Source organism: Labeo rohita, chromosome 22 (genome assembly GCF_022985175.1).
Source record: "Labeo rohita strain BAU-BD-2019 chromosome 22, IGBB_LRoh.1.0, whole genome shotgun sequence".
Taxonomy (NCBI): Eukaryota; Metazoa; Chordata; class Actinopteri; order Cypriniformes; family Cyprinidae; genus Labeo; species Labeo rohita.
In genome coordinates, this window is record NC_066890.1 from 36,099,784 (window position 1) to 36,124,698 (window position 24,915).

General features: G+C 29.3%; 1 protein-coding gene across 5 annotated transcripts in view; it reads left to right on the forward strand.

Moving 5' to 3' along the window:
- Positions 1 to 3,892: 3,892 nt before the first annotated feature.
- The window catches only part of adarb1a (adenosine deaminase RNA specific B1a), a 44,631-nt gene continuing 23,608 nt past the window's right edge, over positions 3,893 to 24,915 (forward strand). The window contains exons 1-3 of one of the 5 annotated variants that reach the window (XM_051094905.1): positions 3,893 to 4,105; positions 19,293 to 19,342; positions 21,236 to 21,390. Coding sequence is in view for 1 of the 5 variants with exons in the window: in XM_051094901.1 (XP_050950858.1) it covers positions 22,691 to 22,790 (100 nt within the window). In the remaining 4 variants the exon portion in view is untranslated. Of the gene's footprint in view, positions 4,106 to 7,001; positions 7,071 to 19,292; positions 19,343 to 21,235; positions 21,391 to 22,559; positions 22,791 to 24,915 lie in introns of those variants that run through there. The other 4 variants (XM_051094906.1, XM_051094903.1, XM_051094904.1 and 1 more) reach the window with 4 other exon arrangements.

Here is a 24,915-nt window from a genome sequence, read left to right on the forward strand (position 1 = left end):
GAACTGAGCAAAACTCACATATTTTGCTGATTATTGCTGCTGAAAATGGTCAATTATTGTCATGTTTTGGGCTGTACTAATCACTCGGACCTGAAAAACCATTTGGAGTGCAGTACACCGCCAAAAGTTATAACAAATCAAGGAGAAGAGTGCCAAAAACTGTCTGAGGAACAAAAGGCGTTTGTGGTTAGTCAAACTGAACCAGGATTTCCACAACATTCGTGTTTGTTCTTATCATTTCCGGTCAGGTAGGTGAAATATTAGGCTGATATCTTAATTAACACTGCTTGTACGTATCTTTACCACCTATAAACATTAGTTTGTCAAAATATTGCGCCCTTTCCTGCTTACCAAGTCCTTCTTTATATAATTTAGCAGCTTCCACATGAGTTTTCCATGGTTTAAACGGCATAAATTAGCAGAAAAATGTATTCGGTAGTACATTAACCTGCTATCAATGCTGTTGTTTACATCCGAGTATCGCTAGTATGGCCACGCATCCGGGTAACTGACCAAACTGAGGTAAACGCAAACCCTCTATTTTGACTTACTCCGCACAATAAATTGTGTTGAATTGTTTCCAAGTGTAATTCTGCATATAAGTAATATGTTAAAAAATATATAAAGTTAGAAAAACATTACATACCTCATGATAAATCCTCATTTTCCAAGAAAGCGGTTTTCTGTGAACGTTTGAGACTTCCGGTTCATTAGCCGAGAACAATAACAATGTGCAGTAAAGGGTAAAACTGTTTGCACTACAAACCAGTGTGTTCATAATTGAGATAATATATTAAAGTAATATAATAAGACACACCAGTTTGCAATATAAAGCCTCAAAACAAGCGTTTTGTACAGTTAAAAATAGCTAGACGCAGATGATACCGGAAGCTTTATTTACAAATGGCCGTGCCCGCTCTTACAGAAAAAGAAGGTGGATATGTGTTTTGTTTTATCTATCTATCTATCTATCTATCTATCTATCTATCTATCTATCTATCTATCTGTCTATCTGTCTATCTGTCTATCTTATTTCTGAATCTGGTCAGTGTTAATTACAATATTTATCTTACGCGTTTAAAGAGAGTCATGCTTTATAATATTCAATTTAACGTCATGTAACGTATGAAAAAGATTCATATTCTATATTAAAAGTGTAACATGGAAAGGTAAGTGTTGCATGTACTATAGCCAGGTTAAAATGAATACAACTGATTATGAGTTGAGTTATGAATCTCGATGAATATTAGTGAATCTCTCAAAATCTGCTAAGAATATGTACTGGGCAATAATTTACACCCAAAAGAAAGAAATGATAAATGTGAACATGGAATATGACTTTTTTTTTCCTCGTTGTGAGATTATTTTTCATGACAGCTAAACACGGTTATTAATTCTCCCACTTTGAAATACGGTAGCACTATTTTTATACGGTTATGCGAATAAATACTATTATAGTAATGCAATTTTTAGTCTTAATGCCACATAAAGAAGGCTTAATTTTGGTCTCAAAGTCTTGCAGCGTTTCTGAAATTAAACTCGGCTGTTATATAAAGCAATATGCGTCAGTCTATGGAGGCGGCCGGTGCTCGCGTGCCCGCGCTCTGATTCCTCCTCGAGTCCTCTTCATCCTCTTCATCCTTCAGCGGGTCGGACGCTTAACCAAAAGCGACGCAGGCGCACCCCAGTCCCCCCTCATATGAGTGAGTCACACACACACGGGGTCAGGAACACAAAAAGCCTCCGTTCATTAGTGTTGTCTTTATCAACAGTCTCAAAGTAATGCATTATAAAAATATTTATATATTTATAAAAATTAAATATTTTTATTTAAATGTAAAATAATAATAAAAATAATGTGTTGTTTAAATATAAAATAATAATAATGATTATTTATTTATCTCTTTTAGACGATCATTCATAATTAGTCTTTATCAACAGTCTCAGGTTTATGCATTATAAAAATATTTATCTATACATTTTATATTTGTCTTTAAATATAAAATAATAATAATGATGTGCTATTTATTTATTTATTTATTTATCTCTTTTAGACGATCATTTATTTTATTAGTTTTTATCAACAGTCTCAGATTTATGTATTAGAAAGTTTATTTGTCTATACATTTTATTTTAACTGTGGTTTTATTTTTTATTTAAATGTAAAATAATAGTAATAAAAATTCTTCATCTTATGTATTATTTATTTATCTCTTTTAGAGATCATTCATCATTTTATTAACCTTTATCAACAGTCTTAAATGCATTATAAAAATATTTATTTATAAAATTTAGAATTTAGCATTAATTATTTATTTATTTAATTATTTATTTATGTATGCATTTGTTTATATAATTATGTGTTATTAATTAATTTGTTTATTTTAAAATATTTTTTAGAATTCCAGTTTTGCATGAAAATAAATAATTTGTGTCATGGAATGAAAATGTGAAAATTGTGTCTGGTCTTACTTTTGGTTGGTTAATCACGAACTAAATAGCTAAATAAGTATTTTTATCTACAATATATATTTTATATATAAATAACTAAACATTTGGATGAATGAATAAACATAATATGATTTAAATGTACTGAAATAATATCAAATATTATTTTATATATAAATACAAATATTTATATTGGTCAAAGATGAAAAAGGGCTTAAGCATAAAAACAATAAGTGTAATACTGCTTTAAATTGTTGTTGTTTTTCCAAAATAAATAAATAAATGTTTTCTGTTTAATTTAATTGCATTTTTGTTTTTGTTTTTCTGAGCAAAAAATAAAAAAATCATGCATTTTCCCTAATTTACAGAAGGCACCCACTAAAATGTTTCAGTGTAGCAATCTTGTCAGGCATATTTACAACAAAATAAATTTATGACATATAAAAAGATGAATTACTTTTGCCCCAAATACTAATTAGCTGAAATTTGACATTTTAAAAATTAGCCACTGTTCTAGGTTTTGCCCATTTGTCAGTAAGATTTTTTTGCTAATTTAAAACACAATAAAATTTAATACATTCCCTTATTCTTTGATATATTTTAATATGTACAAGTCAGCATAAGCATGTTGTTTGAATGTTTACATAAATATTGTGTTACACTGAATGACAATGTAACATTATTTCAACACAGTTTTGAGGTTTTTATTTTAATTTTTATTTTATTCACCAAAAACTTATCTGAAACCTTAAAAGTAGACACTTGGGACTTGGTACTCTTACTTTATGCTTTTTATGGAGCTTTCTGTGTGTTTTCTAAATTTGTTTTGACGTGGACATCTTAATGTCCCATGTATAAATGATGCCATTTTGAGTATATTTTACATATGTGTGTGTATATAAAATATATCAGATTTTTAAGAATGCAAAAACAAAACAAAACAAAAAAAATCTAAAATATTAAAACGGAAAGAGAGAAAGTGTACTGTAACAGAAAAAATAAATAAATAAATAAATCGTCCAGTTTAGAAAGAGGATTGTGAGAGGAGATAAAACATGTAGGTAATGACCTAAAAAACTGGGATGTATCTATGTATCTTTAACTATGATAGATATCCATAATGGTTTACGTATAATTGTGTTGTGCATAAAAATAAAATAAATGACACATAATGCATACACAGTCTTATCATCTTATCATCTAAACATTTTTTTCTCTCTGATGTTGAGGTAGTAGTTTTACGCCTCTGTAAGTTTAGCGTATAAATGAAACCCTACGACCGTGCTCTGTCCAATCAGCGCTAGAATTTAGCCTGTCACGCTCTGATCCACCAATAAAACGACAGAGAATGGAAGAGCCCGCCCACCTCCTGCCCAATCAGGTTTCCGCATCGGTTAATACTCCGTTACATCACTGTATTCGTATCACAGATGCAAACGCGCATAATTAAATGAGTCGCGGTGTGATCTGCGCTGATGCTCCGCGCGTGTTAAATCAACGGGTGTCGAGAAAATCCACACGCCTGCTTTCCAACATATTCTTCTAGGCATTTATCTCTCTTTTGGTATTTACCTTTGATTTTGTGGTGTTCATTGGACGCTTTTTGTTCCTCAGGATTCACCTCAGCCCGGGATATCTATCAGCACAGCATCGCACTGTGAGTAATGTTCACACTCATTCACATACAAAATGATATATTCAGTGCTTTTAATCTACATTATCGTGTGTTTTATTAATACTACAAGATCCGTGCATCAAATAAATAGGGATGAATATTAATGAATAGTCCGGTATCTACAGTTCAGCATCCAGTGGTCCACGAGCTTCACATATGATAACCTTACTGATGTGGTTGATTATGTTTTGTGTTGTAATTTCATTATATTTTGTGTGGAAACTGACTTGCTACCAAATGTGTGGTGGACCAGGAATGACTGATGAGATTTTGGACACCCAAGTCAAAGGAGCATCTGTCCCAACTGCTTTTGTCTCTCATGAGGACCAGCAGTTGGCCTTTTCCTTTAACACACATGTATTTCTGAGATCTTGCATGCTGTTGTTTTAAGTTGTGGTGTATTTTAAATAGTACATTTAATAACAAAAATAATACTACTAATGATAATAATATTGGACATAACATTATGATATTAATTTAAATTAATTTACGATTTGTAATTTTGTAATTATACATATATACATATACATATATACACAAATTTACAAAAATAATAATAATAATATATATTTTTACATTTTTTATTTATTGTGCATTATAATTAGAATTAAAAATAAAAAATACAAAATAATATTTATTTATTTATTTATTTACAAATGGATTGAAATGCAAAATAATCTAGCATGCTTAAGCATCTTTTTTAAACAGTCAGCGATTTAACTCAGCAAGTGGCGTCCATAAATATGAAAATAAGATATATATATATTTTTTTTTTTTTTTCAATTATAGCATTAATAATTTAGCATTTAGAAAATATATCATGTGTGTCACGGTGAAAATTGTGTCTGATGTTGCTTTCGGTTGTTTAATTACACTAACTAACCAACTAAATAAATATTTTATTTACAATAAATAAATAAATGATTATTTATTTATTTAAAATAAATATTTTATATATTAATAGTTTTGAATATTTATATAAATATTTGTGACCCTGGACCACAAAACCAGTCTTAAGTCGCTGGGGTTTATTTGTAGCTATAGCAAAAAATACATTGTATGGGTCAAAATTATTGATTTTTCTTTTATGGCAAAAATCATTAGGAAATTAAGTAAAGATCATGTTCCATGAAGATATTTTGTAAAATTCCTACTGTAAATGTATGAAAACTTCATTTTTGATTAGTCATATACATTGTTAAGAACACTATTTGAAGAACTTTAAAGGCAGTTTTCTCAATATTTAGATTTTTTTGCACCCTCAGATTCCTGATTTTTAAATAGTTGTATTTCGGTCAAATATTGTCCCATCCTAACAAACTATACATATATTAATGAAAAGCTTATTTATCCAGCTTTAATATGACGTATAAATCTCAATTTTGAAAAAATGACACTTATGACTGGTTTTGTGATCCAGGGTCACATTTGTATAAATAAATATGATTTAATGTTTTTAAATAAAATATTTTTTATATAAATACAAATTTTTATGTGTGAATTATGCCATTTTAAGTATATATAATATATGTCTATATAAAATATATAAAATTAAATTACAAATTTACAAATGATAATATTAAATTACAATTTTTACAAATGATAATATTAATTACAAATCAAATATTTTTTATTTTTAAAAATGCTTTGTGCATTATTATTTAATTACAAATCATACATTTAAATTTTTTCAACTATATATTATTATATATAGTTGCATATAATATAGGGGCACATTAATTTAAAGGCACTAGTTGTGATCAATACACTTTTTTTTAGAAATAAACCTCTGCCGCTGTTCTAAACTGATGCTGAAAATGGCTTTGCTCGTTTTGTTTGGATTCCAATCATAGTTTGTTTAAGGAAAAACAATCAAAGCCGCTTGCCCGGGCGAGTATGAATTCTGCAAGTAAAAAATGAGGTGCGCGAAGATGTGGAATTGAGCCTGGTTTGACTAAAATGAAGGCAAAAAAACTAAATACACAATCAAAAGTCAAACCGAGAGATGGAGATCGAAACATTTGAAAAGTTTTAGTAATATTATAGACTTTAAATGTTGGATGCGTATAACAAGATCTTCATCAGCTCCTGGTTGGTTGCGAAGCGCGGTGATCTGGCTTTGATAGTTTTGACTGTCATTCTTAGCACATTTAAGCCAGAGATCGGGCAGTTTGCCAAACCTTGATCTTTCATAAGAGCTCTTTAAGAGAAATTGCATTTAGGAGGCTTTGGTTAGATGATCTTAGTGAATTGCTGAGCAGCAGCCCGCTTTACATCGAACACGATGGGAATATACTAAAGTTCTCTATTTCCATATTACAAATTGCACTTAAGCCCACAGATGTATAATACAGAACATTATAATATTATATTAAGTTATATAGATCAGTGCTTAAGCCGCTTTAAAATCATGGCTCAGTAAATTAGGAGCGCAGCGGTACCCATACTCTGTGCAAAATCTGCTTTTATGTAGCAAAATAATAAAAAATAGGCACATATTTTTTTTTATTTAATGTAACAATTATTATTTATATTTTTTAGTTTAAGTAAGTAAATTAATAAATAACACATTATTTATTCATAATTAATTATTTATTATTTAATGCTGCCCTGATGAAGATATTAACAAATTTTACAAACTATACTATTCAATAACATCTTCACATCAGTGTCTTGTAGTCTTTTTTATAGTGATGTAGGTTTACTAGCCTCTGGTTTATCCTAAAGTGAACCTACCCATTGTTCTTAACTATTAAATATTAAAATACTATTAAAAAACTTTTTATGACCGCTTAACATGGGCTTATGCATGTCTTTTATTTTGAAAAGCTCTATTTTGTTTCATTTGTTGGTTTCCTCTTCCTGGTTCACTCTACCTGTTTGACAATTAGTATCTACCCATGTGTTTGCTGTTCTCTTATGCTGCAATCTTATTACGAGCTTACTGGTGAGTCTTTTTTTTTAGTTTTCATATCCAGTTCATATTGTTATATGTCATTTTATAAACATCTTTTGGGTTTATATTGAAAATCTTTTAGTGATGCAAGACTTGGTTTACTAAAAATACAGATATCCCAGCCTGATTGTAATTTAGCTTTTTGAGTTTAGGACTTTGAGCTACTGTTTTTGCTTATTTTTCGTGCACATAGAACACTTGGATTGTATACAGCAATTGTTAAAAGTGCATTTGGCAACCAGAACATCCTACACTGGATATTGTATCCCAGACTGCATTGTGTCTGACTTGCCAAATGAACATGAAGTGATATCAACCATGATTTTAAACATCTCAATGGCTCATTATTTGAAAAAATGAAAATGACCCCATGATTTACTCACCCTCAAGCCATCCCAAGTGTACATGACTTTCTTTTTAGATTAATACAGTAGTTAGATTAAAAAATGTCCTGGCATTTCCAAGCTTTATAATGGCAGTGAAAGGCTGTTTTGAAGATTTTGAAGTCCAATAAAGTGCATCCATTCATCATAAAAAGTGCTCCACATGGCTCCGGAGGTTAATAAAGACCTTCTAGAGTGAATGTGTTTGTGTAAGAAAAATATCCATTTTAAAACTTTTTAAACTGTAATCTCTAGCTTCCGCTAACTGTCGTGTATTATTTTTTTCCTAATTTATTTCCGTTGTAGTTTTTCTGGATTCTGTTTTTTCCATTTTCATTTTTTCTAGACTCTATTTTAATAGTTACATTAAAAAATCTAAATAAAAAAGCATGTCTGATTAACTGAAATCATGAAATCTACACAATTTTAACAGCAATTTCTTAAAACTTGAACAAAAATGACATTTTTAAGACCCTATAAAATACGTTTTGTACATCTGTGCCATTCATTCATATTTTACAAATTATACTCATTCATACAGAGCATGCATCCAGAGGGTTAAAAAAGGCCATCTGAAGCGAATGCGTTTGTGTAAGAAAAATATCCATATTTAAACTTTCTAAACCATAATTTCTAGCTTCCGCTAACAGTCGTACATGTTCATGAGAGAGTGGCGTTCCAGTGGCTGACGTAGGACGGAGACATAATGTAAGCTCCAGTGAGAGTATGTTAGTCTTGTGAGAACCAAGTTTTGTTTACAACTAGGGAAAACCAGTCTCCTCTTGGCTTATATCGAAATCCTCCGACATTTTTCTTTACAAAGCCTCGTTATGTACTTTTAATTTGTGACCGGTGTTTTGTTTTGCTCTGTCCTCTGCGCTTCTGGGTTCGTCACCGTGTTCACCTACTTCCTACGTCATCCGCTGGACAGGCACTTTCTCGTGAATGCGCGTACCACAATTAGTGGAAGCTACACTCTAAAAAATGCTGGGTTATTTATTTATTTTTTTTACCCAAATGCTGGATTCAGCCCATTGGGTCATTTTATTTGGTTATTTTTAACATTTTTACCCAGGTGCTGGGTTATTTTTTATCCCAAATGCTGGGTTCAACTTGTTGGGTCATTTTATTGGGTTATTTTTTACCCAGGTGCTGGGTAGTTTTTCTACCCAACCACTAGGTTAATCCTGTCTCTGATAAAACAACCCAGCTGCTGAGTTACAATCAGAACGTGGGCTTTTTGAGTCCTACACTCTAAAAAATGCTGGGTTATTTTTTAACCCAAATTCTGGGTTCAGCCCGTTGGGTCATTTTATTGGATTATTTTTAATATTTTTACCCAGGTGCTGGGTTATTTTTTACCCCAAATACTGGGTTCAAATTGTTGGGTCATTTTATTGGGTTAATTTTTTAATATTTTTTCACCCAGGTGCTGGGTAGTTTTTCTGTAACTAAGTCGCTACATCATTTTTAATGCTGGGTTATTTTATTTTCTACCCAACTGCTGGGTTAAGCCTGTCTCTGATGAAACAACCCGGCTGCTGAGTTACAGTCAGAGTGCTGGCTTTTTGAGTCCTCTACAAGAGAGACCGGTGCACTTCTTTAGTGAAACAGAGGTTTGTATACATTTTATTAGTTTTTGGGGTCACTCACGGCATCTTTCAGCTATGAGTGAAACACTAGGCCGCGGTCTGAAGTTCACAGTTAACCCAGCGAACGGCAGCCCTTCACCAGCTCAGATTTTGGCGACACACCGTCACGGGAATTAGCGCTATTTCAGTAAAAAGTGAAGAGAACGGTTGAATACACAACAAAATCTAACATTTAAAAGTAGAATTTTAATTTTAATGTCTAAAATGCTTGTTAAACAAGCTTAAATATATTTAATATTGTAAACTACGCTGTATTCACCCAAATAAATTCAATTTGTCTATTATTTTGTCCATGTGTTCCTGCTTAATAATAAATGTTCATTTTTTGATTATTGCTGTTGTGTTTTTTAATAAGTTCCAGTCCATTTTAAACCAGCAATATAATAATTTTTAAACGGTAGTTGACTTAAATAAAATAACCCAGCATGTTTGGTAAAAACATTTAACCCAACCAGCTGGGTCAAAATAACCCAGCATGTGTTCTGTCCAATATTTACCCAGCGCTGGGTTGCCAAATAACCCAAGTTGGGTTGTTTTTAACACAGCATTTTTTAGAGATTACAGTTTATAAAGTTTTAAATCAGGATATTTTTCTTACACAAATGCATCGATTCACTTCAGAAGGCCTTTATTAACTCCGCAGAGCTGTGTGGAGTACTTTTTATGATAGATGGATGCACTTTGTTGGCCTTCGAAATCTCAACAGCCATTCACTTCCATTATAAAGCTTGAAAGAGCCAGAACTTTTTTTAATATAACTTTGATTGTATTCGTCTGAAAGAAGAAAGTCATATACACCTAGGATGGCTTAAGGGTGAGTAAATCATGGGGTAAGTTTCATTTTTGGATGAGCTATCCCTTTAAAGGAATAGTTTAACCAAAAATGAAAATTGGCTGAAAATATACTCACCCTCAGGTCATCCAAGATGCTTGTAGTTGATTTTTCACATTGAAAATAGGTTAAGCATATTGCATTTTGTACCATACAGTTTGCTCTGAAAGTATACTGTGCTTTTCTGGAATACAATAGGTAATAGGTGCAGAACATGGTTTCAGCATCTAATTAAACAGGCTCTGTTACCAGCCAAACCATTAACTGAACCTAATGAATCAAGCAGAGGCAGATGATCTGAACAACATCAACATAAAACTGAGCAGGTGGATGTTTAGCATTTAGCTTTGTGTTGAAGTGGCTCTTCTCCTCATGATGAGGTGAATTTATAGTTCCCCTCTTTTTCTGAGTCACGAGCCAGCTGTTAGCAAAGACAGATGAAGCGTCTCTAGCTGAATCATCAGGTCACGAAGCGTGAATCATCGTTTTTCACCTCATGGGTTTGCGTGAGAGGCACTCGTTCGGTAAAGTGTTGGTATTTTACACTGTTGTTGTTATATTGAGTTTATAGGTTTCCTGTATCAAATATGTCAAACTTCATATGAAAGTTTTAAATTTTAAGCAACTGTCGTTGAGGGGAATGGGAATGCTAATGCTAACAGACAGCTTTCTTTAGTTATTAAGATATACAAGTAATTCCGTCCAATTTCTGTCTAATCCGTGGGTTGAATTATATAAAATAGTAGTGGCTTCCAGTTGTGTGTTTCCACTGAAGCATTGATCTTTACTGAGTGCTTTACGAGAGAGAAAAACGCTTAATCCACCGCTTTAATGATCTTCTGTCAGGCGGCCCCATCTGTACAGTGTTTCTGCCAGCGAATGAATGAGGTTTTCGAGAGCTGAGAGTTGAGTAAAGACGGATTACACAAGATTTGTGGGACCTTAAGACAGAAAGAGACATGTAAATGCGTCGTTCTAGGTCTGTTTCTGTGAGTGGCTGTTTAATTGAGACTAATATGTATATATGTGTGTGTATGATTTTGAAGTAAACTGTTAACTATGTGTCGTTAGGGGGTATTAATATCTTATTCATTGTGAGACAATTGTCCTCTGACGAATGAGACTCATTTGCAGCTGACAGAGGGAAACATTAGTTCGTCCCGTTGCAGATTCGAGCCCATTAGAGTCGTGGGGACTCGGTGAACTTATTCAACGGGAACATTTTAATTTGATTTCTGCAGAGCAGGTCAGACCACTTTTTTGACATTTGTTTTCGAGCTTGCTTTCCCCGGTTTATAATAAGGATGTGCAAAAATGCACTTTTTTAAGTGTCTAGTTGAGTAATTGGTGTTTATAGAAGACCTGTTTAATTAAGAAAATATTTTTTTACATATTATTACAATTAAATGTAATATTAAATTAATTAATTTATTTATTTACATTAGATAAGCGTGTGCTTTTATAAAAGTTTATAAAAGTGTTTTTTTTTCTTAGATGCTCTATTTAAATTTGTTTTATTTTCTTTTTAATTTTATTTTTATTTTTTGAATTTTAATGATCTTTCATCAGTTTGAGTACAGGGTTTTTTTCTTAGAAGCAATAAACAAGAAGCAATAAATAAAAAATATAATTTAACTCTATTCAAATTTGTTTCATTTTCTATTTAATGTTTTGAATTTTAATTATTTTTCATCACAAGTTGTAATACTTTAACATTATTTCAATATTTCTGAACACATTTAGTGTTCAAAATAGCAATGGAAAATAAAGTTTCAAAATAAAAATGCATATATATATATATATATATATATATATATATATATATATACATACATACATACATATATGTAATTTTACATGTTAATTTAATAAATGTTAAACTATTTGTAATACTTATAAAGTAGTTATATATATATAGTATAACTTATAGTAGTATAGTAGTATAAGTAGTATAATTTATAGTATAACACTTTTTAAATGGTTTTTATTATATTAATATATTTTACTATTTGTAATACTTTTAAAATTAGTTGTAAATATATTAATTTATAATAATTTATAATATAATATTTTTTCATTTTAATTTATTGTTCATATATATATATATATATATATATATATATATATATATATATATATATATATATATATATATATATATATTCAAATTAGTTTCATTTTTATTTAATTGCCATTTCTTATTTTTAAACTAATTATTTTTATTCATCACTATTTGTAGTACTTTTAAAATTATTTGTAATATTTTAATTAATATTATACATAAATAATACCTTTTAACATTTTAATTATTATATCTTCAATTTTTTATTTATCATTTAATTGGCATTTTATTCTTGTAATTTTTATTTTCGTCACTATTTGTAATACTTTTTATTAATTCTATTAATTCTATATATTTATAAATAATTCTTGTTTTATATGTATTTTATATATATATATATATATATATTCTAATTATTTTTCATCACTATTTGTAATACTTTTAAAATGAATTTAAACATATTAATTAATACATATGTTCAGACTAGTTTTCTTTTTATTTAATTGCCATTTTTATAATTATATATATATAGAAATGTAGAAGTTGTATATTCTATTCAATTCCCATTTTTATTTTTTATAATTAAATTATTTTTCATGAATATTTGTAATACTTTTTAAATATTATTTTAAAATGTCAATATATATAAAATTTAATTATCAAAATATCAAGTTTGTTTACATTTTTATTTAATTTCCATTTTTTACATTTGAATTATTTTTCATGACTATTTGTAATGCTTCAAATTATTTTTAATATATTAATTATAAAAATAATGTATATATATTTATAACTTTTTATTCTTCTTAGAAACTGAAGCAATGAACAAGTATTTTTTCTTTTCAGAAAAAAGGTTCATTTTCATTTTTAATATAACATCACAGTGTGCATACACAGGTGTGTACATTCAACTGCTAATATTTCATTTTATAATACTATGTTTCCACAGTCCGCTGTGATTTTATTTGACGTGGCTTTTGATGTTACATTTTAATTTGGAAACAAAAACCTCTTTTGTTTAATTAGACGTTGTTTTCAGCTTGTATTCGTCTCGTAAACGGGCCTTTGTGTGTTTTGCGCAGTTAAATTGCGACCGTAGAGTGGAGCTGCGGGATACTGCTGTGTTTATTTTTAGCTTTAATTGTCAATGTTAAACAAAAGGCGGCCGGCACAACCTGAGGAGATTAGATGGGGAATCATTAAAAATATTATTTGCGTGTTTGCCGTGCCGAGCCGAGCCGTAAATGGCGTTTGCTGGAAACGTTTCCTCCTGTGGGCTTTGCAGCCGAGACTCATTTTAGTGTTTTGTTTTGTAAATGTATGGCAACAGTTAATAACCTCATATTCTATGAAAACATTGATTCAGAGCCAATTGAGTCCATGCAGGGATCGGATACAAGCGCTTGCATGCAAAATGTATGCAAACTGCGTCAATGATTTATATGGGACTGAAGGTCTAGTCTCATGAGCTCAGATGTTTAATGAATTAATGAAGGGACCGTGACGTAATGTTAATGTTAAGGGTCTACGGTAAAGCTTTTTAATATTTCAACAGGGCCGTGCCTGCAATACAAGTTTGCGTGTGTGTGTGAGACAGAAAGAGATATAGTTTCATTGTGTTTTAATGGTGGTTTAATGTTAACGTATGTAATATTCTATCACTATTTTCCCAAGGTAAATGGTAATGTTTATTACCATTACTATTGCATTTACAGATATCCAATCGTTTGTTGGTGTAATGTGCATCCACAAGTTCAAGAATCAATTGTTTAATTAGTCAAATCGTCTTGTACATATGAGCCAGTATTTCTTTCATATGATCACTTTGTTTTATTTCAATTTATTTTTACACATTTTTATTTCTATTTGTATTATTATTTTTTATTACTACTTAATTTGACATTTTAACATTTAACATGACATTTAATTTAGCATTTATTTAAATTATTATTTTTTTAAATTTGATGTTGATTATTATTTTTATATTTTAATTTAAAAGAATTTGTTTTAATTTGATGTTATTTTATTATTTTATATTTATATTTTTTATTTAATTTCCTTTTATTTAATTTTTGTTGAACTGGTAGCTGTTTATTAACAATGCTAAAACTCATTAAAACTGAATTAATTTAAATTAGTTTTCATTTGATTTAATTTCCTTTTTAATTTTTAAAATTTGAATTATTTTTAATCACTATTTTTAAATATGTTTTATTTAATTTTTTTTTTATTTGTATTTTTGGAAACTAAAGCAACAAACAAGTTTTCTTCAAAAAACAAAACTGTACACAGGTTGTTGTTGTTTTATATTTTTATATATTTTTATATATTTATATTATATATGTTTTTTTATATTATGTTATGTCATTATTGTTCAACTAGTAGCTGTTTATTAATGGTGCTAAAACTGAATATTGAATATTTATTTATTTATCCATTCATTCGTTCAAAAGTTTTTAATTTTTATTTCCATTTTTATTTTTTAAGTTTGAATAATTTTATAATTTTATAAATGTTTTTTTATTTATTTTTTAATTTCATTTATTTTGTTATTGTGCATCTATTAATTGTTTATTAACAGTGCAAAGACTCACTCAAGCATTTAGCTTTTATTTTAATTTTACACTTTTATTTAATTTTATTTACATTTTTGTTATTTTATATATTTTTATATATTGCATATATTCTTTAGACATTTTATTATATGTTTATTTTTTTATTTCATTGAATTTCATTATTGTTAAGCTGGTAGTTGTTTATTAACAATGCTAAAACTAACCTAAAATGTATTTATTTATTAATTCAAATTTGTTTTAATTTAATTGTATTTCCATTTGTAATTTTTAAATTTGAATTATTTTTCATCACTACTTTTTAATGTTTTATTTAATTTATTTTTTAATTTGTATCCTTGGAAACTGAAGCAAGAAAACTGTGTACAGTCATTTTATTGTATATATATATATATATATATATATATATATATATATATAATTATTATTTGTATTTGTATTCTGTACTATTATTATATTTTAATTTAAATTAATTTATTTTAATTTGCTATTGTTATTATTATTTACTAATTCATTATTAATTATTTCAGTTATTTTATTTAGTATTTGTATTTTTTATTTTGTATTTTATTTTGTCTTTGTTGAGTAATAGGCTGGTAGTCTTTTATTAAACTCACTCAAACATTTAGATTTTACCAGTGTTTAAAAATCACGAAATTCAGCACAATTCGGGAGGGATGGTTTCCTGAACAGTATGTGTACTTTATTTAGTCAATAATGTCATGTCAGGACTTGTATTTGTGTTCACACATGTGGGCTCTTATCACAGCAGGTGCTGTTTCATTGTGTGTGAGTTTTTAACTCCTCTCAGAGGGTCACTGACAAACTCTTCCTTCAAGAATGTCTTGGATGTTTGCTAGCACCATTTTCAGCCCCTCCTAAGACAATATTAGTTTCAGTATTATTTTATTGTCTCTTATTTCAAGTCCAGTTTTCTCTAATAACAGTTTGTATTGCCTGTGACAGACGTCTCTTCATATCAGTCGTTTTTAAGTTTTTTTTTAATGTCTACTCCATATGCAGATGACTGTCTGAAAAAAAAAAAAGAGACAGATCTAGGACTTCAGTTCCTGTTCAAGACAATGAAACACCACACAAAATGCTCATACATGATGCTAATGCAGTGTATGTTGTTATTTTAGGTCTAAAATGCTTATGCAAGGTCATCCTGAATCCTTTACAGAGCAAATCCACACTGTCAAACAGCATCCCATCATAACTGAAGCTTTTCATTGAGGTTTTCATCTCTGATTCACCTCAAGATCCCCAAATAGTTCTTTTTCAAATTATAATTGTCCTTTTACAAACCTTTACTTTTTTAACCTACATATGATATATATTATTTAAAAGAACATGGTGATTAAACGTATGTGTTTTTAAAGGTAAATCACCGTAAAAGTTTATTGACTAAAGCGATTAATTGTGTTCACGTTCAAAGCAAAATGCTGCGTGGCGCAATTCATATCGAAGCCAGTCAGAATGAGGCGCAGGATTTTGAACCAATAGAATTTCGCAATGGGAGGGGCTTCGCAGCACGACCTGACTTAAAGGAGAAGTCCACTTCCAGAACAACAACTTACAAATAATGTACTCACCCCCTTGTCATCCAAGATGTTCATGTCTTTCTGTCTTCAGTCATAAAAAAATTATGTTTTTTTGAGGAAAACATTTCAGGATTTTCATTGGTGCCCCAATTTTGAACTTCCAAAATGTAGTTTAAATGCAGCTTCAAATGACTCTAAACGATCCCAGCCGAGGAAGAAGGGTCTTATCTTGCGAAACGATCGGTCATTTTTTTTGATAAATAGAAATGTGTATACTTTTTAAGCACAAAAGCTTGTGTAGCACAGGTTCTATTAGTGATGGGTCGTTCTTGAACGTTTCGTTCATTTTGAACGAATCTTTACCGTGACTCGGGAAGAACGAGTCGTCTCGGGGAGTGATTCGTTCAGTCGCGCATGCACTGTAAAAAATATAAAACACAGTTTGTTGAGTCAGCTTAAAATCATTTGTTACCCTGCTGCCTTAAAATTTTAAGTTGATTCAACTCAAATATCTAAGTTGTCACTTAGTATAATTTAACATTTCGAGTCGAATAAACTTTTTTTTTGAGTTGACTGAACCTAAAATTTTAAGGCAGCCAGGTTACAGATTATTTTAAGTTGACTCAACAAATTGTTTTTTACAGTGTGCGCAACATCCTATAGACCAATTATCTGTTTGTAAACATTCAGGATGCGCGCGCAGCATGGTTGCAGAAAACCCGGAGAGATCGCCTTTACAGCTAGAGAATTACAAGGATACGGCACAAAATACTTAGATTTTAAAAGAGTATAGATTATGTTGATTAGATGTCATTTTCAAAATGCTATTTGGATATTACAACAGCTTGTCAGCCAGCCATAAGCAATGTTATTCACCGAAATTGGCGTTAGATAATGGGATAGTCTTACAGACCCGAAACAGGGATGACGTTTTTTTATGGGTGGTTCAGTTGGCAGTCTATGGAGCCATGGAATAAAAGAATAAAAAAGGTAAATTTGATTTTATATTTCAAAATTCTGATTTTATTTTCGCAATTCTGAGATTATATCCCACAAATCTAGAGGAAAAACAACTCGTCGTTCTACTACTGCTTTTTCCCCTCAGAATTAACAAACTCACTAGTTTTGTTAAATCGAGTTATAAAGTCCGAATTAGGAGATATAAACTTGCATTTGTGAGAAACAAAAATCAGAATTGTGAGATAAAATTAAAAAATGTTATGTAAAAATGTTAATAGCACTAGGTTTAAATAATATGTCATGCTGTAACTGTAGAGCTAATACAATACGTCCCCTATGAACAGCATATGTGAATATTATGTAGACCTATTGTTTAAATCAAATTTATGCTTTAAAAGTAGAGTAATCATAGCAGTTTTCATCCATGGTATGTCCGTTTAAACGTCTGCGTTTAGCTTCAAATGGCGTCTTTGACTACAGTATTGTGTAAAAATTATTTGCATTCCGATTTTGACATCAAAAGTCACAAAAATATTTTTTTTCCTCTTATTTCATGGAGTTTACCCATTTACCTCCACTTGTTACCAGTGTTTTTCTGCAACCACTATGTGCCGCAGCTGCAAATGACATCACTGTGACGTCTACTCCAAATTGGTCTATTAGTTTCTGTACTGGAATTATTTCACCTGTTTCGAGTCTTCAGGTGTTTCGAGTCGTTCGTTCATCTTATGGGTCTGTCATGTAATGAACGAATGACTCAAACCTGAAGACTTATCAGATAAGAGGTGAGGTGAGCGAATCATAGACTGAAGACCCAGGTAAACAATGAATTAATCTTTTCTGTTTCTTATAGCATTATAGTTTTGTCTTATTTGTAGTGTGATCAATGTTTGTGTAAGCAGTAGATGTGTTAGGGAAGTAACACGTAACATTTTAATTATATTTTGCTAAAATGAACGAAATGACTCGGAAAAAAGATTCGTTCATTTTACTGAACGAGACTCAAAGGTCCGAGTCGGTAAAATGATCCGAACTTCCCATCACTACTACGAATCACGTCTAAGTTCATCGTCTGTGTACACCGGCTCAAAAAGGTAGGGTATGGTGAAAAACTCCATCTTATTTTCTCCTACAACTTCAGAATCGTCCGACATCGTTGTAGCTTTTTGTTTGTAAACAGCGTTTGTCTTACTTGCACTTTGTTAGTCTTTGCACGTTCGCTTTGTAAACACTGGGTCTGTGGTTCCGCATGACCTTTCGACATGATTCAACAGTACGTAGTGTGAACGCGCATCCCAGAGCCTGTGCAACACAAGCTTTTGTGCTTAAAAAGTATACACATTTTTTATTTTCTGAAAAAAATGGCCGATCGTTTCACTAGATAAGACCCTTCTTCTTCGGCTGGGACCGTTTAGAGCCTTTTGAAGCTGCATTTAAACTACATTTTGGAAGTTCAAAATCGGGGGCACCATAGACGTCCATTATATGGAGAAAAATCCTGAAATGTTTCCCTCAAAAAACATAATTTCTTTACGACTGAAGACAGAAAGACATGAACATCTTGGATCACAAGGGGGTGAGTAAATTATCTGTGAATTGTTGTTCTGAAAGTGGACTTCTCCTTTAATTGTGTTCACATTCAGAGCAAAATGCTGCGTGGCGCAATTCAAATCGCAGCCAGTCAGAATGAGGAGCAGGATTTTGAACCAATAGAATTTCGCGATGGGCGGGGCTTCGCAGCAGGACGTGACTTAATGAAAGCGTTGGGTAGCGTCTCTGATAGATTTTGTCGTACAGAATGCATAAAGAGGCACAATGTTTATGAACATATTATGTTTTCTTTATTTGTATCTGATTATTTACATGTTTTTTTCTTATTAAATAGTTGTAAATAAGAGCATTAGAGCTCTATAAATGTTCTGACTGATTTGACGTGAGTTCGAGTTGGCGGGAAGTTCACCGTATGTTTACACTGAGTTTACAGCGCCATCTTTTGGTAGCTTTTAGCTACTTCATGCACGGACTAACACTTTAAAGCTACAACTTGGTGTAATTTGGTCCTGAATTTGATTTATTTCCATTTTTAACATTTGTTTTTTCTATCATTTTTTAAGTTAAATGCATAAATAGGACAATTATTCAGTCAAGGATTAGAAAATATGGAAATAAACAATGAATGTGCTGATACCTCTCTTCTCTTTTGGCAGGTTTTGAAGCACACTGTAAGCTTGTGAGGAAAAGGTGGCTAAACATTCAGGTGGGTTTCACGTATGTAGCTTATTTTGCAAATATATAGCAATTCTGTTGCTCTGATAACTTTGCTTTTGTTGTTGAGTTGGGTGATGGTAAATATATGGTGTAGTTAATTATATGGTGTTGTTATACTAAATGTCCACTAGAGGGAAGCAGAGGTTTGCTAAACACAGTTTGTAGGTGCTCTGACTTCACCTCTTGCTCATGTTCTGCTTCAAAAAGCGTCTGTGGATTGAATGTGTTTAGTGCGGTTTGTTTACATGTACTTATCAGAAACTGAATTATGTACGTGTAATTGCAAGGACCCACAGAATTTAGTGTATAAATGCTTTTCTGTGTTTAGTTTTTAGGAGTGTATTATGGGGATGAACCGGTTTGTAATTGTGAGGTGAAGTGTTTGTATAAAAGGAGGTTGCTGTGTACTGTCTAATTTAAAGGTTAATAACTCATTTGATGCCGAGGCATTTGAACATTACTTTGGGTCACATTCAAAACAAAATGAACATTAAAAACTTTTCTGTATATACTTTATATATACTATTTTTATAACAAAATGAATAAATTCAATAAAAATGTTCATAAAATTAAAATGATTTAAAATTAGCTCATTAATTTAACATTTGTTAAAATGTATTTCTGAAATGAAAAATAGTATTGAATTAATTTGTATTAATTTTCTAAAATAAATCAATAAAAATAAATGCAATTCTAATTAAAATGTAAATAATAAAATGCTTATTATTTACTTTTTGAATTAATCAAAAATGGTTCATTTAAATGTATTTAATAATATAAAATATGGAATAAATATCCAATTTATATTTAATACACACACTTTAATTTACATTTATTTATATATATTATTTATTTATATTTTATGTCATGAAAAAGAGTATTTAATTTTTTAAATAAATTTTATAATAAAATCAGTAAAAACAAATGCAGTTTTAATTTAATTAAAATGTAAATATTAAAATAATTATTCATTTTGAATAATCATTTTTTATTATTCATTTTGAAACATTTTTAATTTTGAATTCATAAAAAGTGGTTAATTGGAAATGTATTTAATTGAAATATATTGAATTTTAATTAATGTATTATTAATTAATTTATATTTTATAATTCACGAATAAAAGTAATTGACTTTAAATAATAAATATCCTATTTATATTTAATTAAATACATAAACATTAAACACGTTTAAATTTAATGTACATTTACAACAAAATTATACAACAAAAATAGAATTAATGTCGTTAGTTAATAGTTAATTCACATATATTTAATTTAAATTTATTCAGTTTTAATGCTGTTTTATTGAATTTATTTTAGAATTTATAATAAATGAATACAAATAACTGAATTTAAATTACAAATATTCTATTTATATTTTAATGCAATGAAAAAGTTTAATTTAATTCATAATGTCATTTCAAATTTATTTTGTTAATTTATTACAATGAGAATTTTAAAAGATTCAAATACAATTTTATTTATATTTAATAAAAAAAGAAGATTTGGTGAACAACAGGTATTAGTCTTAAGCTGCATGTTGATACTGTAAGGTAAATTTTGTTCTAAAAATATGAATTACTGTAATTAGTTAGCTCATGAAATTTCATTTGAATTTAATTTAATTAATTAATTTAATTTAATTTTCATTAGAATTTTTAGACGGTCTTGTTTACATTAGCCACATTTAGCCGCTAAACTTCCTAACTACCACGTTATAAGGAAAGGCGATCGCAAAGATTCATAAAAAAAAAAAACCCTTATACTCACTTCTGCTGTAAGTGAAGCTGGATCACGAATGATTCGTGCGAACATAGACGGATATATGTAGATCGGGAGGCGCATTCCATTCACAAACAAACGTAATCTACTGCATCTTCAGGGCTCAGATGTCGGGAGTAAATGACGACCACTATGTTCATTATTACATCCAGCAACACAACACCTCAATCGCTCAATCTGAGATATTCTTGTCTAACTTACATCCCTGCTCCAGCATCGAAACAATGGAGGTTGGACTGTTACAGCTGATCTGAGGTAAGACGCTCATGTCAATCAACTATCATGGGAGCAGCATCTGTCGGTGTGACGCCACACTGACAGGCATCTGAGAACGGCTCGATTTGAAAAAGGGGATATTATTTTTACAGATTCATTAAAAACCACTGCATGGATTTTTATCATTATAGGGTAGATTTGTACGTACACTGCCAACACACATTAATGTTCAAACAACATGTAAAAGTGAACTTAGCATCCGATGACCCCTTTAAATAGAGCATTTAAAAGAGCATATAGAACAGTAATTAGAGCCCAACCGCTAGACACTAACCGCTAATTTAAAAAATAACCCACGGCAACAGTGTAAAAGTAGTCTGGAGGCTAAAACTAGGCTGCATTTGAGTCTTCAAGGCATTTTGGGGGCACAACATCGTCAAGTAAGTAACTTTAACAAATGTTACAGTATCTACTGTAGTTGTCCGCTAGTAAAAACTGTTTTATTATTCATTATCTGTGTTTCGCCATTATATCCCGTTTACTACAGTTCAGTTAATGGATCACGGGGTTCTGGCTGGTGTGACTGCATGGGGCGGGGCTAATTTGCATATTCATATATCCACATATAGTAAATGAGGCAAGGGGGGGTAGAGTTACATTCTGTCACAAGCTGTTTTAAGGCATGAGAAAATTATTTTCACATAGACAAATAAACAACATAAAACATTTTATTTTCTCTACAGGGGGACTTTAAGTTATTTAATTTTATTGAAATTGAATACATAAATGTGACTATTAATAATAAGAATAGTTTTAAGTTGCATGTCAATACTGTTAATATTGTTTTTAATTTTAAGTATATATAAATATTTAAAAAATGTTTACATTTAAAAAAATAATAAAATTAAAATGACATTTAATAATTATTTAATTTATTTAAATGATATGTAGTTAATTTTAATAAATTAATTACATATAATTACATAATCAATTTGAATTAATAATGAATCATCTATTCATTTAAATGTAATAAGAATGTGGCTATTAATAAAAAGAACTGGCGAACAGCAGGTATTAGTGTTCAGTTGTGTGTTGAGGAAGTAAATGGTGTTGTGAATGCATTTGACTAAATAAAAGCCGAAACCTCATTTCGGATGTGTGAAATGCCAGTAATTATGAGGGAGTGACTATCAGAGTTCACAGCAGGTTACGTCGCACCGTCAGCCCTATAACAGCACCGTCAGCCCTCTCTCCCTCTCCACAACACATCAGTCCTGCTCTCCTCCTCCGTCTAGTTGACTTCAGAGAAAGAGCGTGTTCGCGGTTAACGTACGGCGGTATGGCTCAGAGTCAGAGCTGCTCTCAGAGCATGGGCGCGTATTACTGCCTCGTTCGCAGGAGGTTCAAGAGAAGACGCAAAAAACGATCCGAACGCAAAGGTAAACATTTGTCTTTCCACATTAAACCTAAATCACGTGGAGTCGCTCTGGATCGAAGGTTTTACATAAATCTTCAAACATTTGTGTAAACGTTTAATCGCAGATGTTTGTGTTTACGTAACAGTTTGCCTTTTGTTTGACACTTGTTTTTTCTCATTTTGTTTGTTTGCTTGATTAACTGTTTAAACTGGAATTTACAAAAAGCTCAACTAAATGATTTATTGACTTTTTTTTTTTTTTTTTTTTTTTTTGAGTGGATTTAACTTCTGTTTGCGCAAATTGTGTGTTAGTATTAGTATTGTTTGCAATGCTTTTATTAGCGATTTATCAAGCCAATATGTAGGTTTATTATCTTGGAAAACCTGAAAATGTTTTGTCATTGAGTGGAGTGGAACAGTAATTATATATAAATATATATAAATTATATATAAATTATATAATTTTAAATTGAGATTTTCTTTTGTTAATAACCCACAGCAAACACAATATTTAGAGTTGTGTATATTTGATTTCTGTTTGTACAACAAATTATTTCTGATGCTTTATATCAGCATTAATAACAAAGCAAACTTGGTTCATTATTTAACTTTTAATTTAATAAAAATATATTTAATGTAAGTGTATTTAATTGTAGTTATTAAATGCAATTTAGAATTAATAAGTTAATAAAAAATAATTAAATAGAACTAATAAATATTTTATTTATATTTTAATAATATAATAGCAATTGTAATTAATTGAATTCTGTTTAATTAATAATGTAATTTTAAATGTATTTTATTTATATTTAATCTAATTTCAATGAGAATTTTAATTAAATATATATATTTTTTTATATCAGCATCAATAACAACGCAAATAAAAGTCAAACTTGGTTCCAACTGCCACTGTTAAATTTCTATTAAATTAGAATTCATTCATTTCAATAGTAGTCATTTAAAAGTCATTTAAAAGTTTTTCCATATACAAAATATTTTTAAAATATATTTATTAATGCATAAAGTATATTTAATAAAGTAAATATATTAATAAAATATATTACATTTGTTTAACTGTTTAAAATATTTCTTTTAATTTAAAAAAATTATATTTTATAAATATAAATTTTAATTATAATATAATTCTAAATTATATAAGATTATATTTAAGTGTTTAATAAGTGTTGAATAAGTGTTTGATGTTAAAAAATATGTATTGTATTATTTATTTGATAATAAAATCAATAAAAATGCAGTTTTTAAGTTTAATTAAAACATTTAAAATAATAAAATATTTATTATTTACCTTTTGATTTAATAAAGATATATTTAATGTAAATGTATTTAATTATATCTATTGAATATATTTTACAATTTATAACAAATTAATAGAAATAATTTAATCAAATTAATAATTGCTATTTATTATTTACATTTTAATAGCAATAATAATTTGTTTCTTAATTTATTTCATTTTAATGTGATTTTTAAAAAATATTTTTTGATATTTAATCTTATTAAAATCAATAAAAATGCATTTTAAATAAACAGCTAAAATAAAATATTTATTATTTACCTTTTGATTTAATAAAGATATATTAAATGTTAATGCATTTAATTGTATATATTGAATATATTTTATAATTTATAACAAATGAATCAACATAATTTAACTGAATAATACATTTTTTATTAATTCATGTCATTTTAATGTCATTTTTAATGTTTTTTTATACTTAATCTTAATGCAATGAGAATTTTAAATTCTGTTCTATTTAAATGTAATAAAATATAAATAATAAAATAATTTGTGAACAACAGATATTAGTCTTTAACTGCATGCTGATAATGTAAAGTAAATGGAGTAAATATTTAAATGTATATAATTATGTATTTAATGACGTCTTTTAATTTTAATCATTAATATGTTTGACTTAGACTTCATTTAAATTAAATAGAATTTTATTACAAATAGTTGTTAGTTGTTTTATATTATAGATTTGAAATGTTTTAAAAATAAACTAAAATTGTAAAAAAAAAAGTATTTAATTTAAATTTATATAATTATGTATGAATTATGTGAATGAAATGTTTTAATTTTAATTGTATAATTTGCCAGTAATGTAGTAAATATTTAAATTTATATA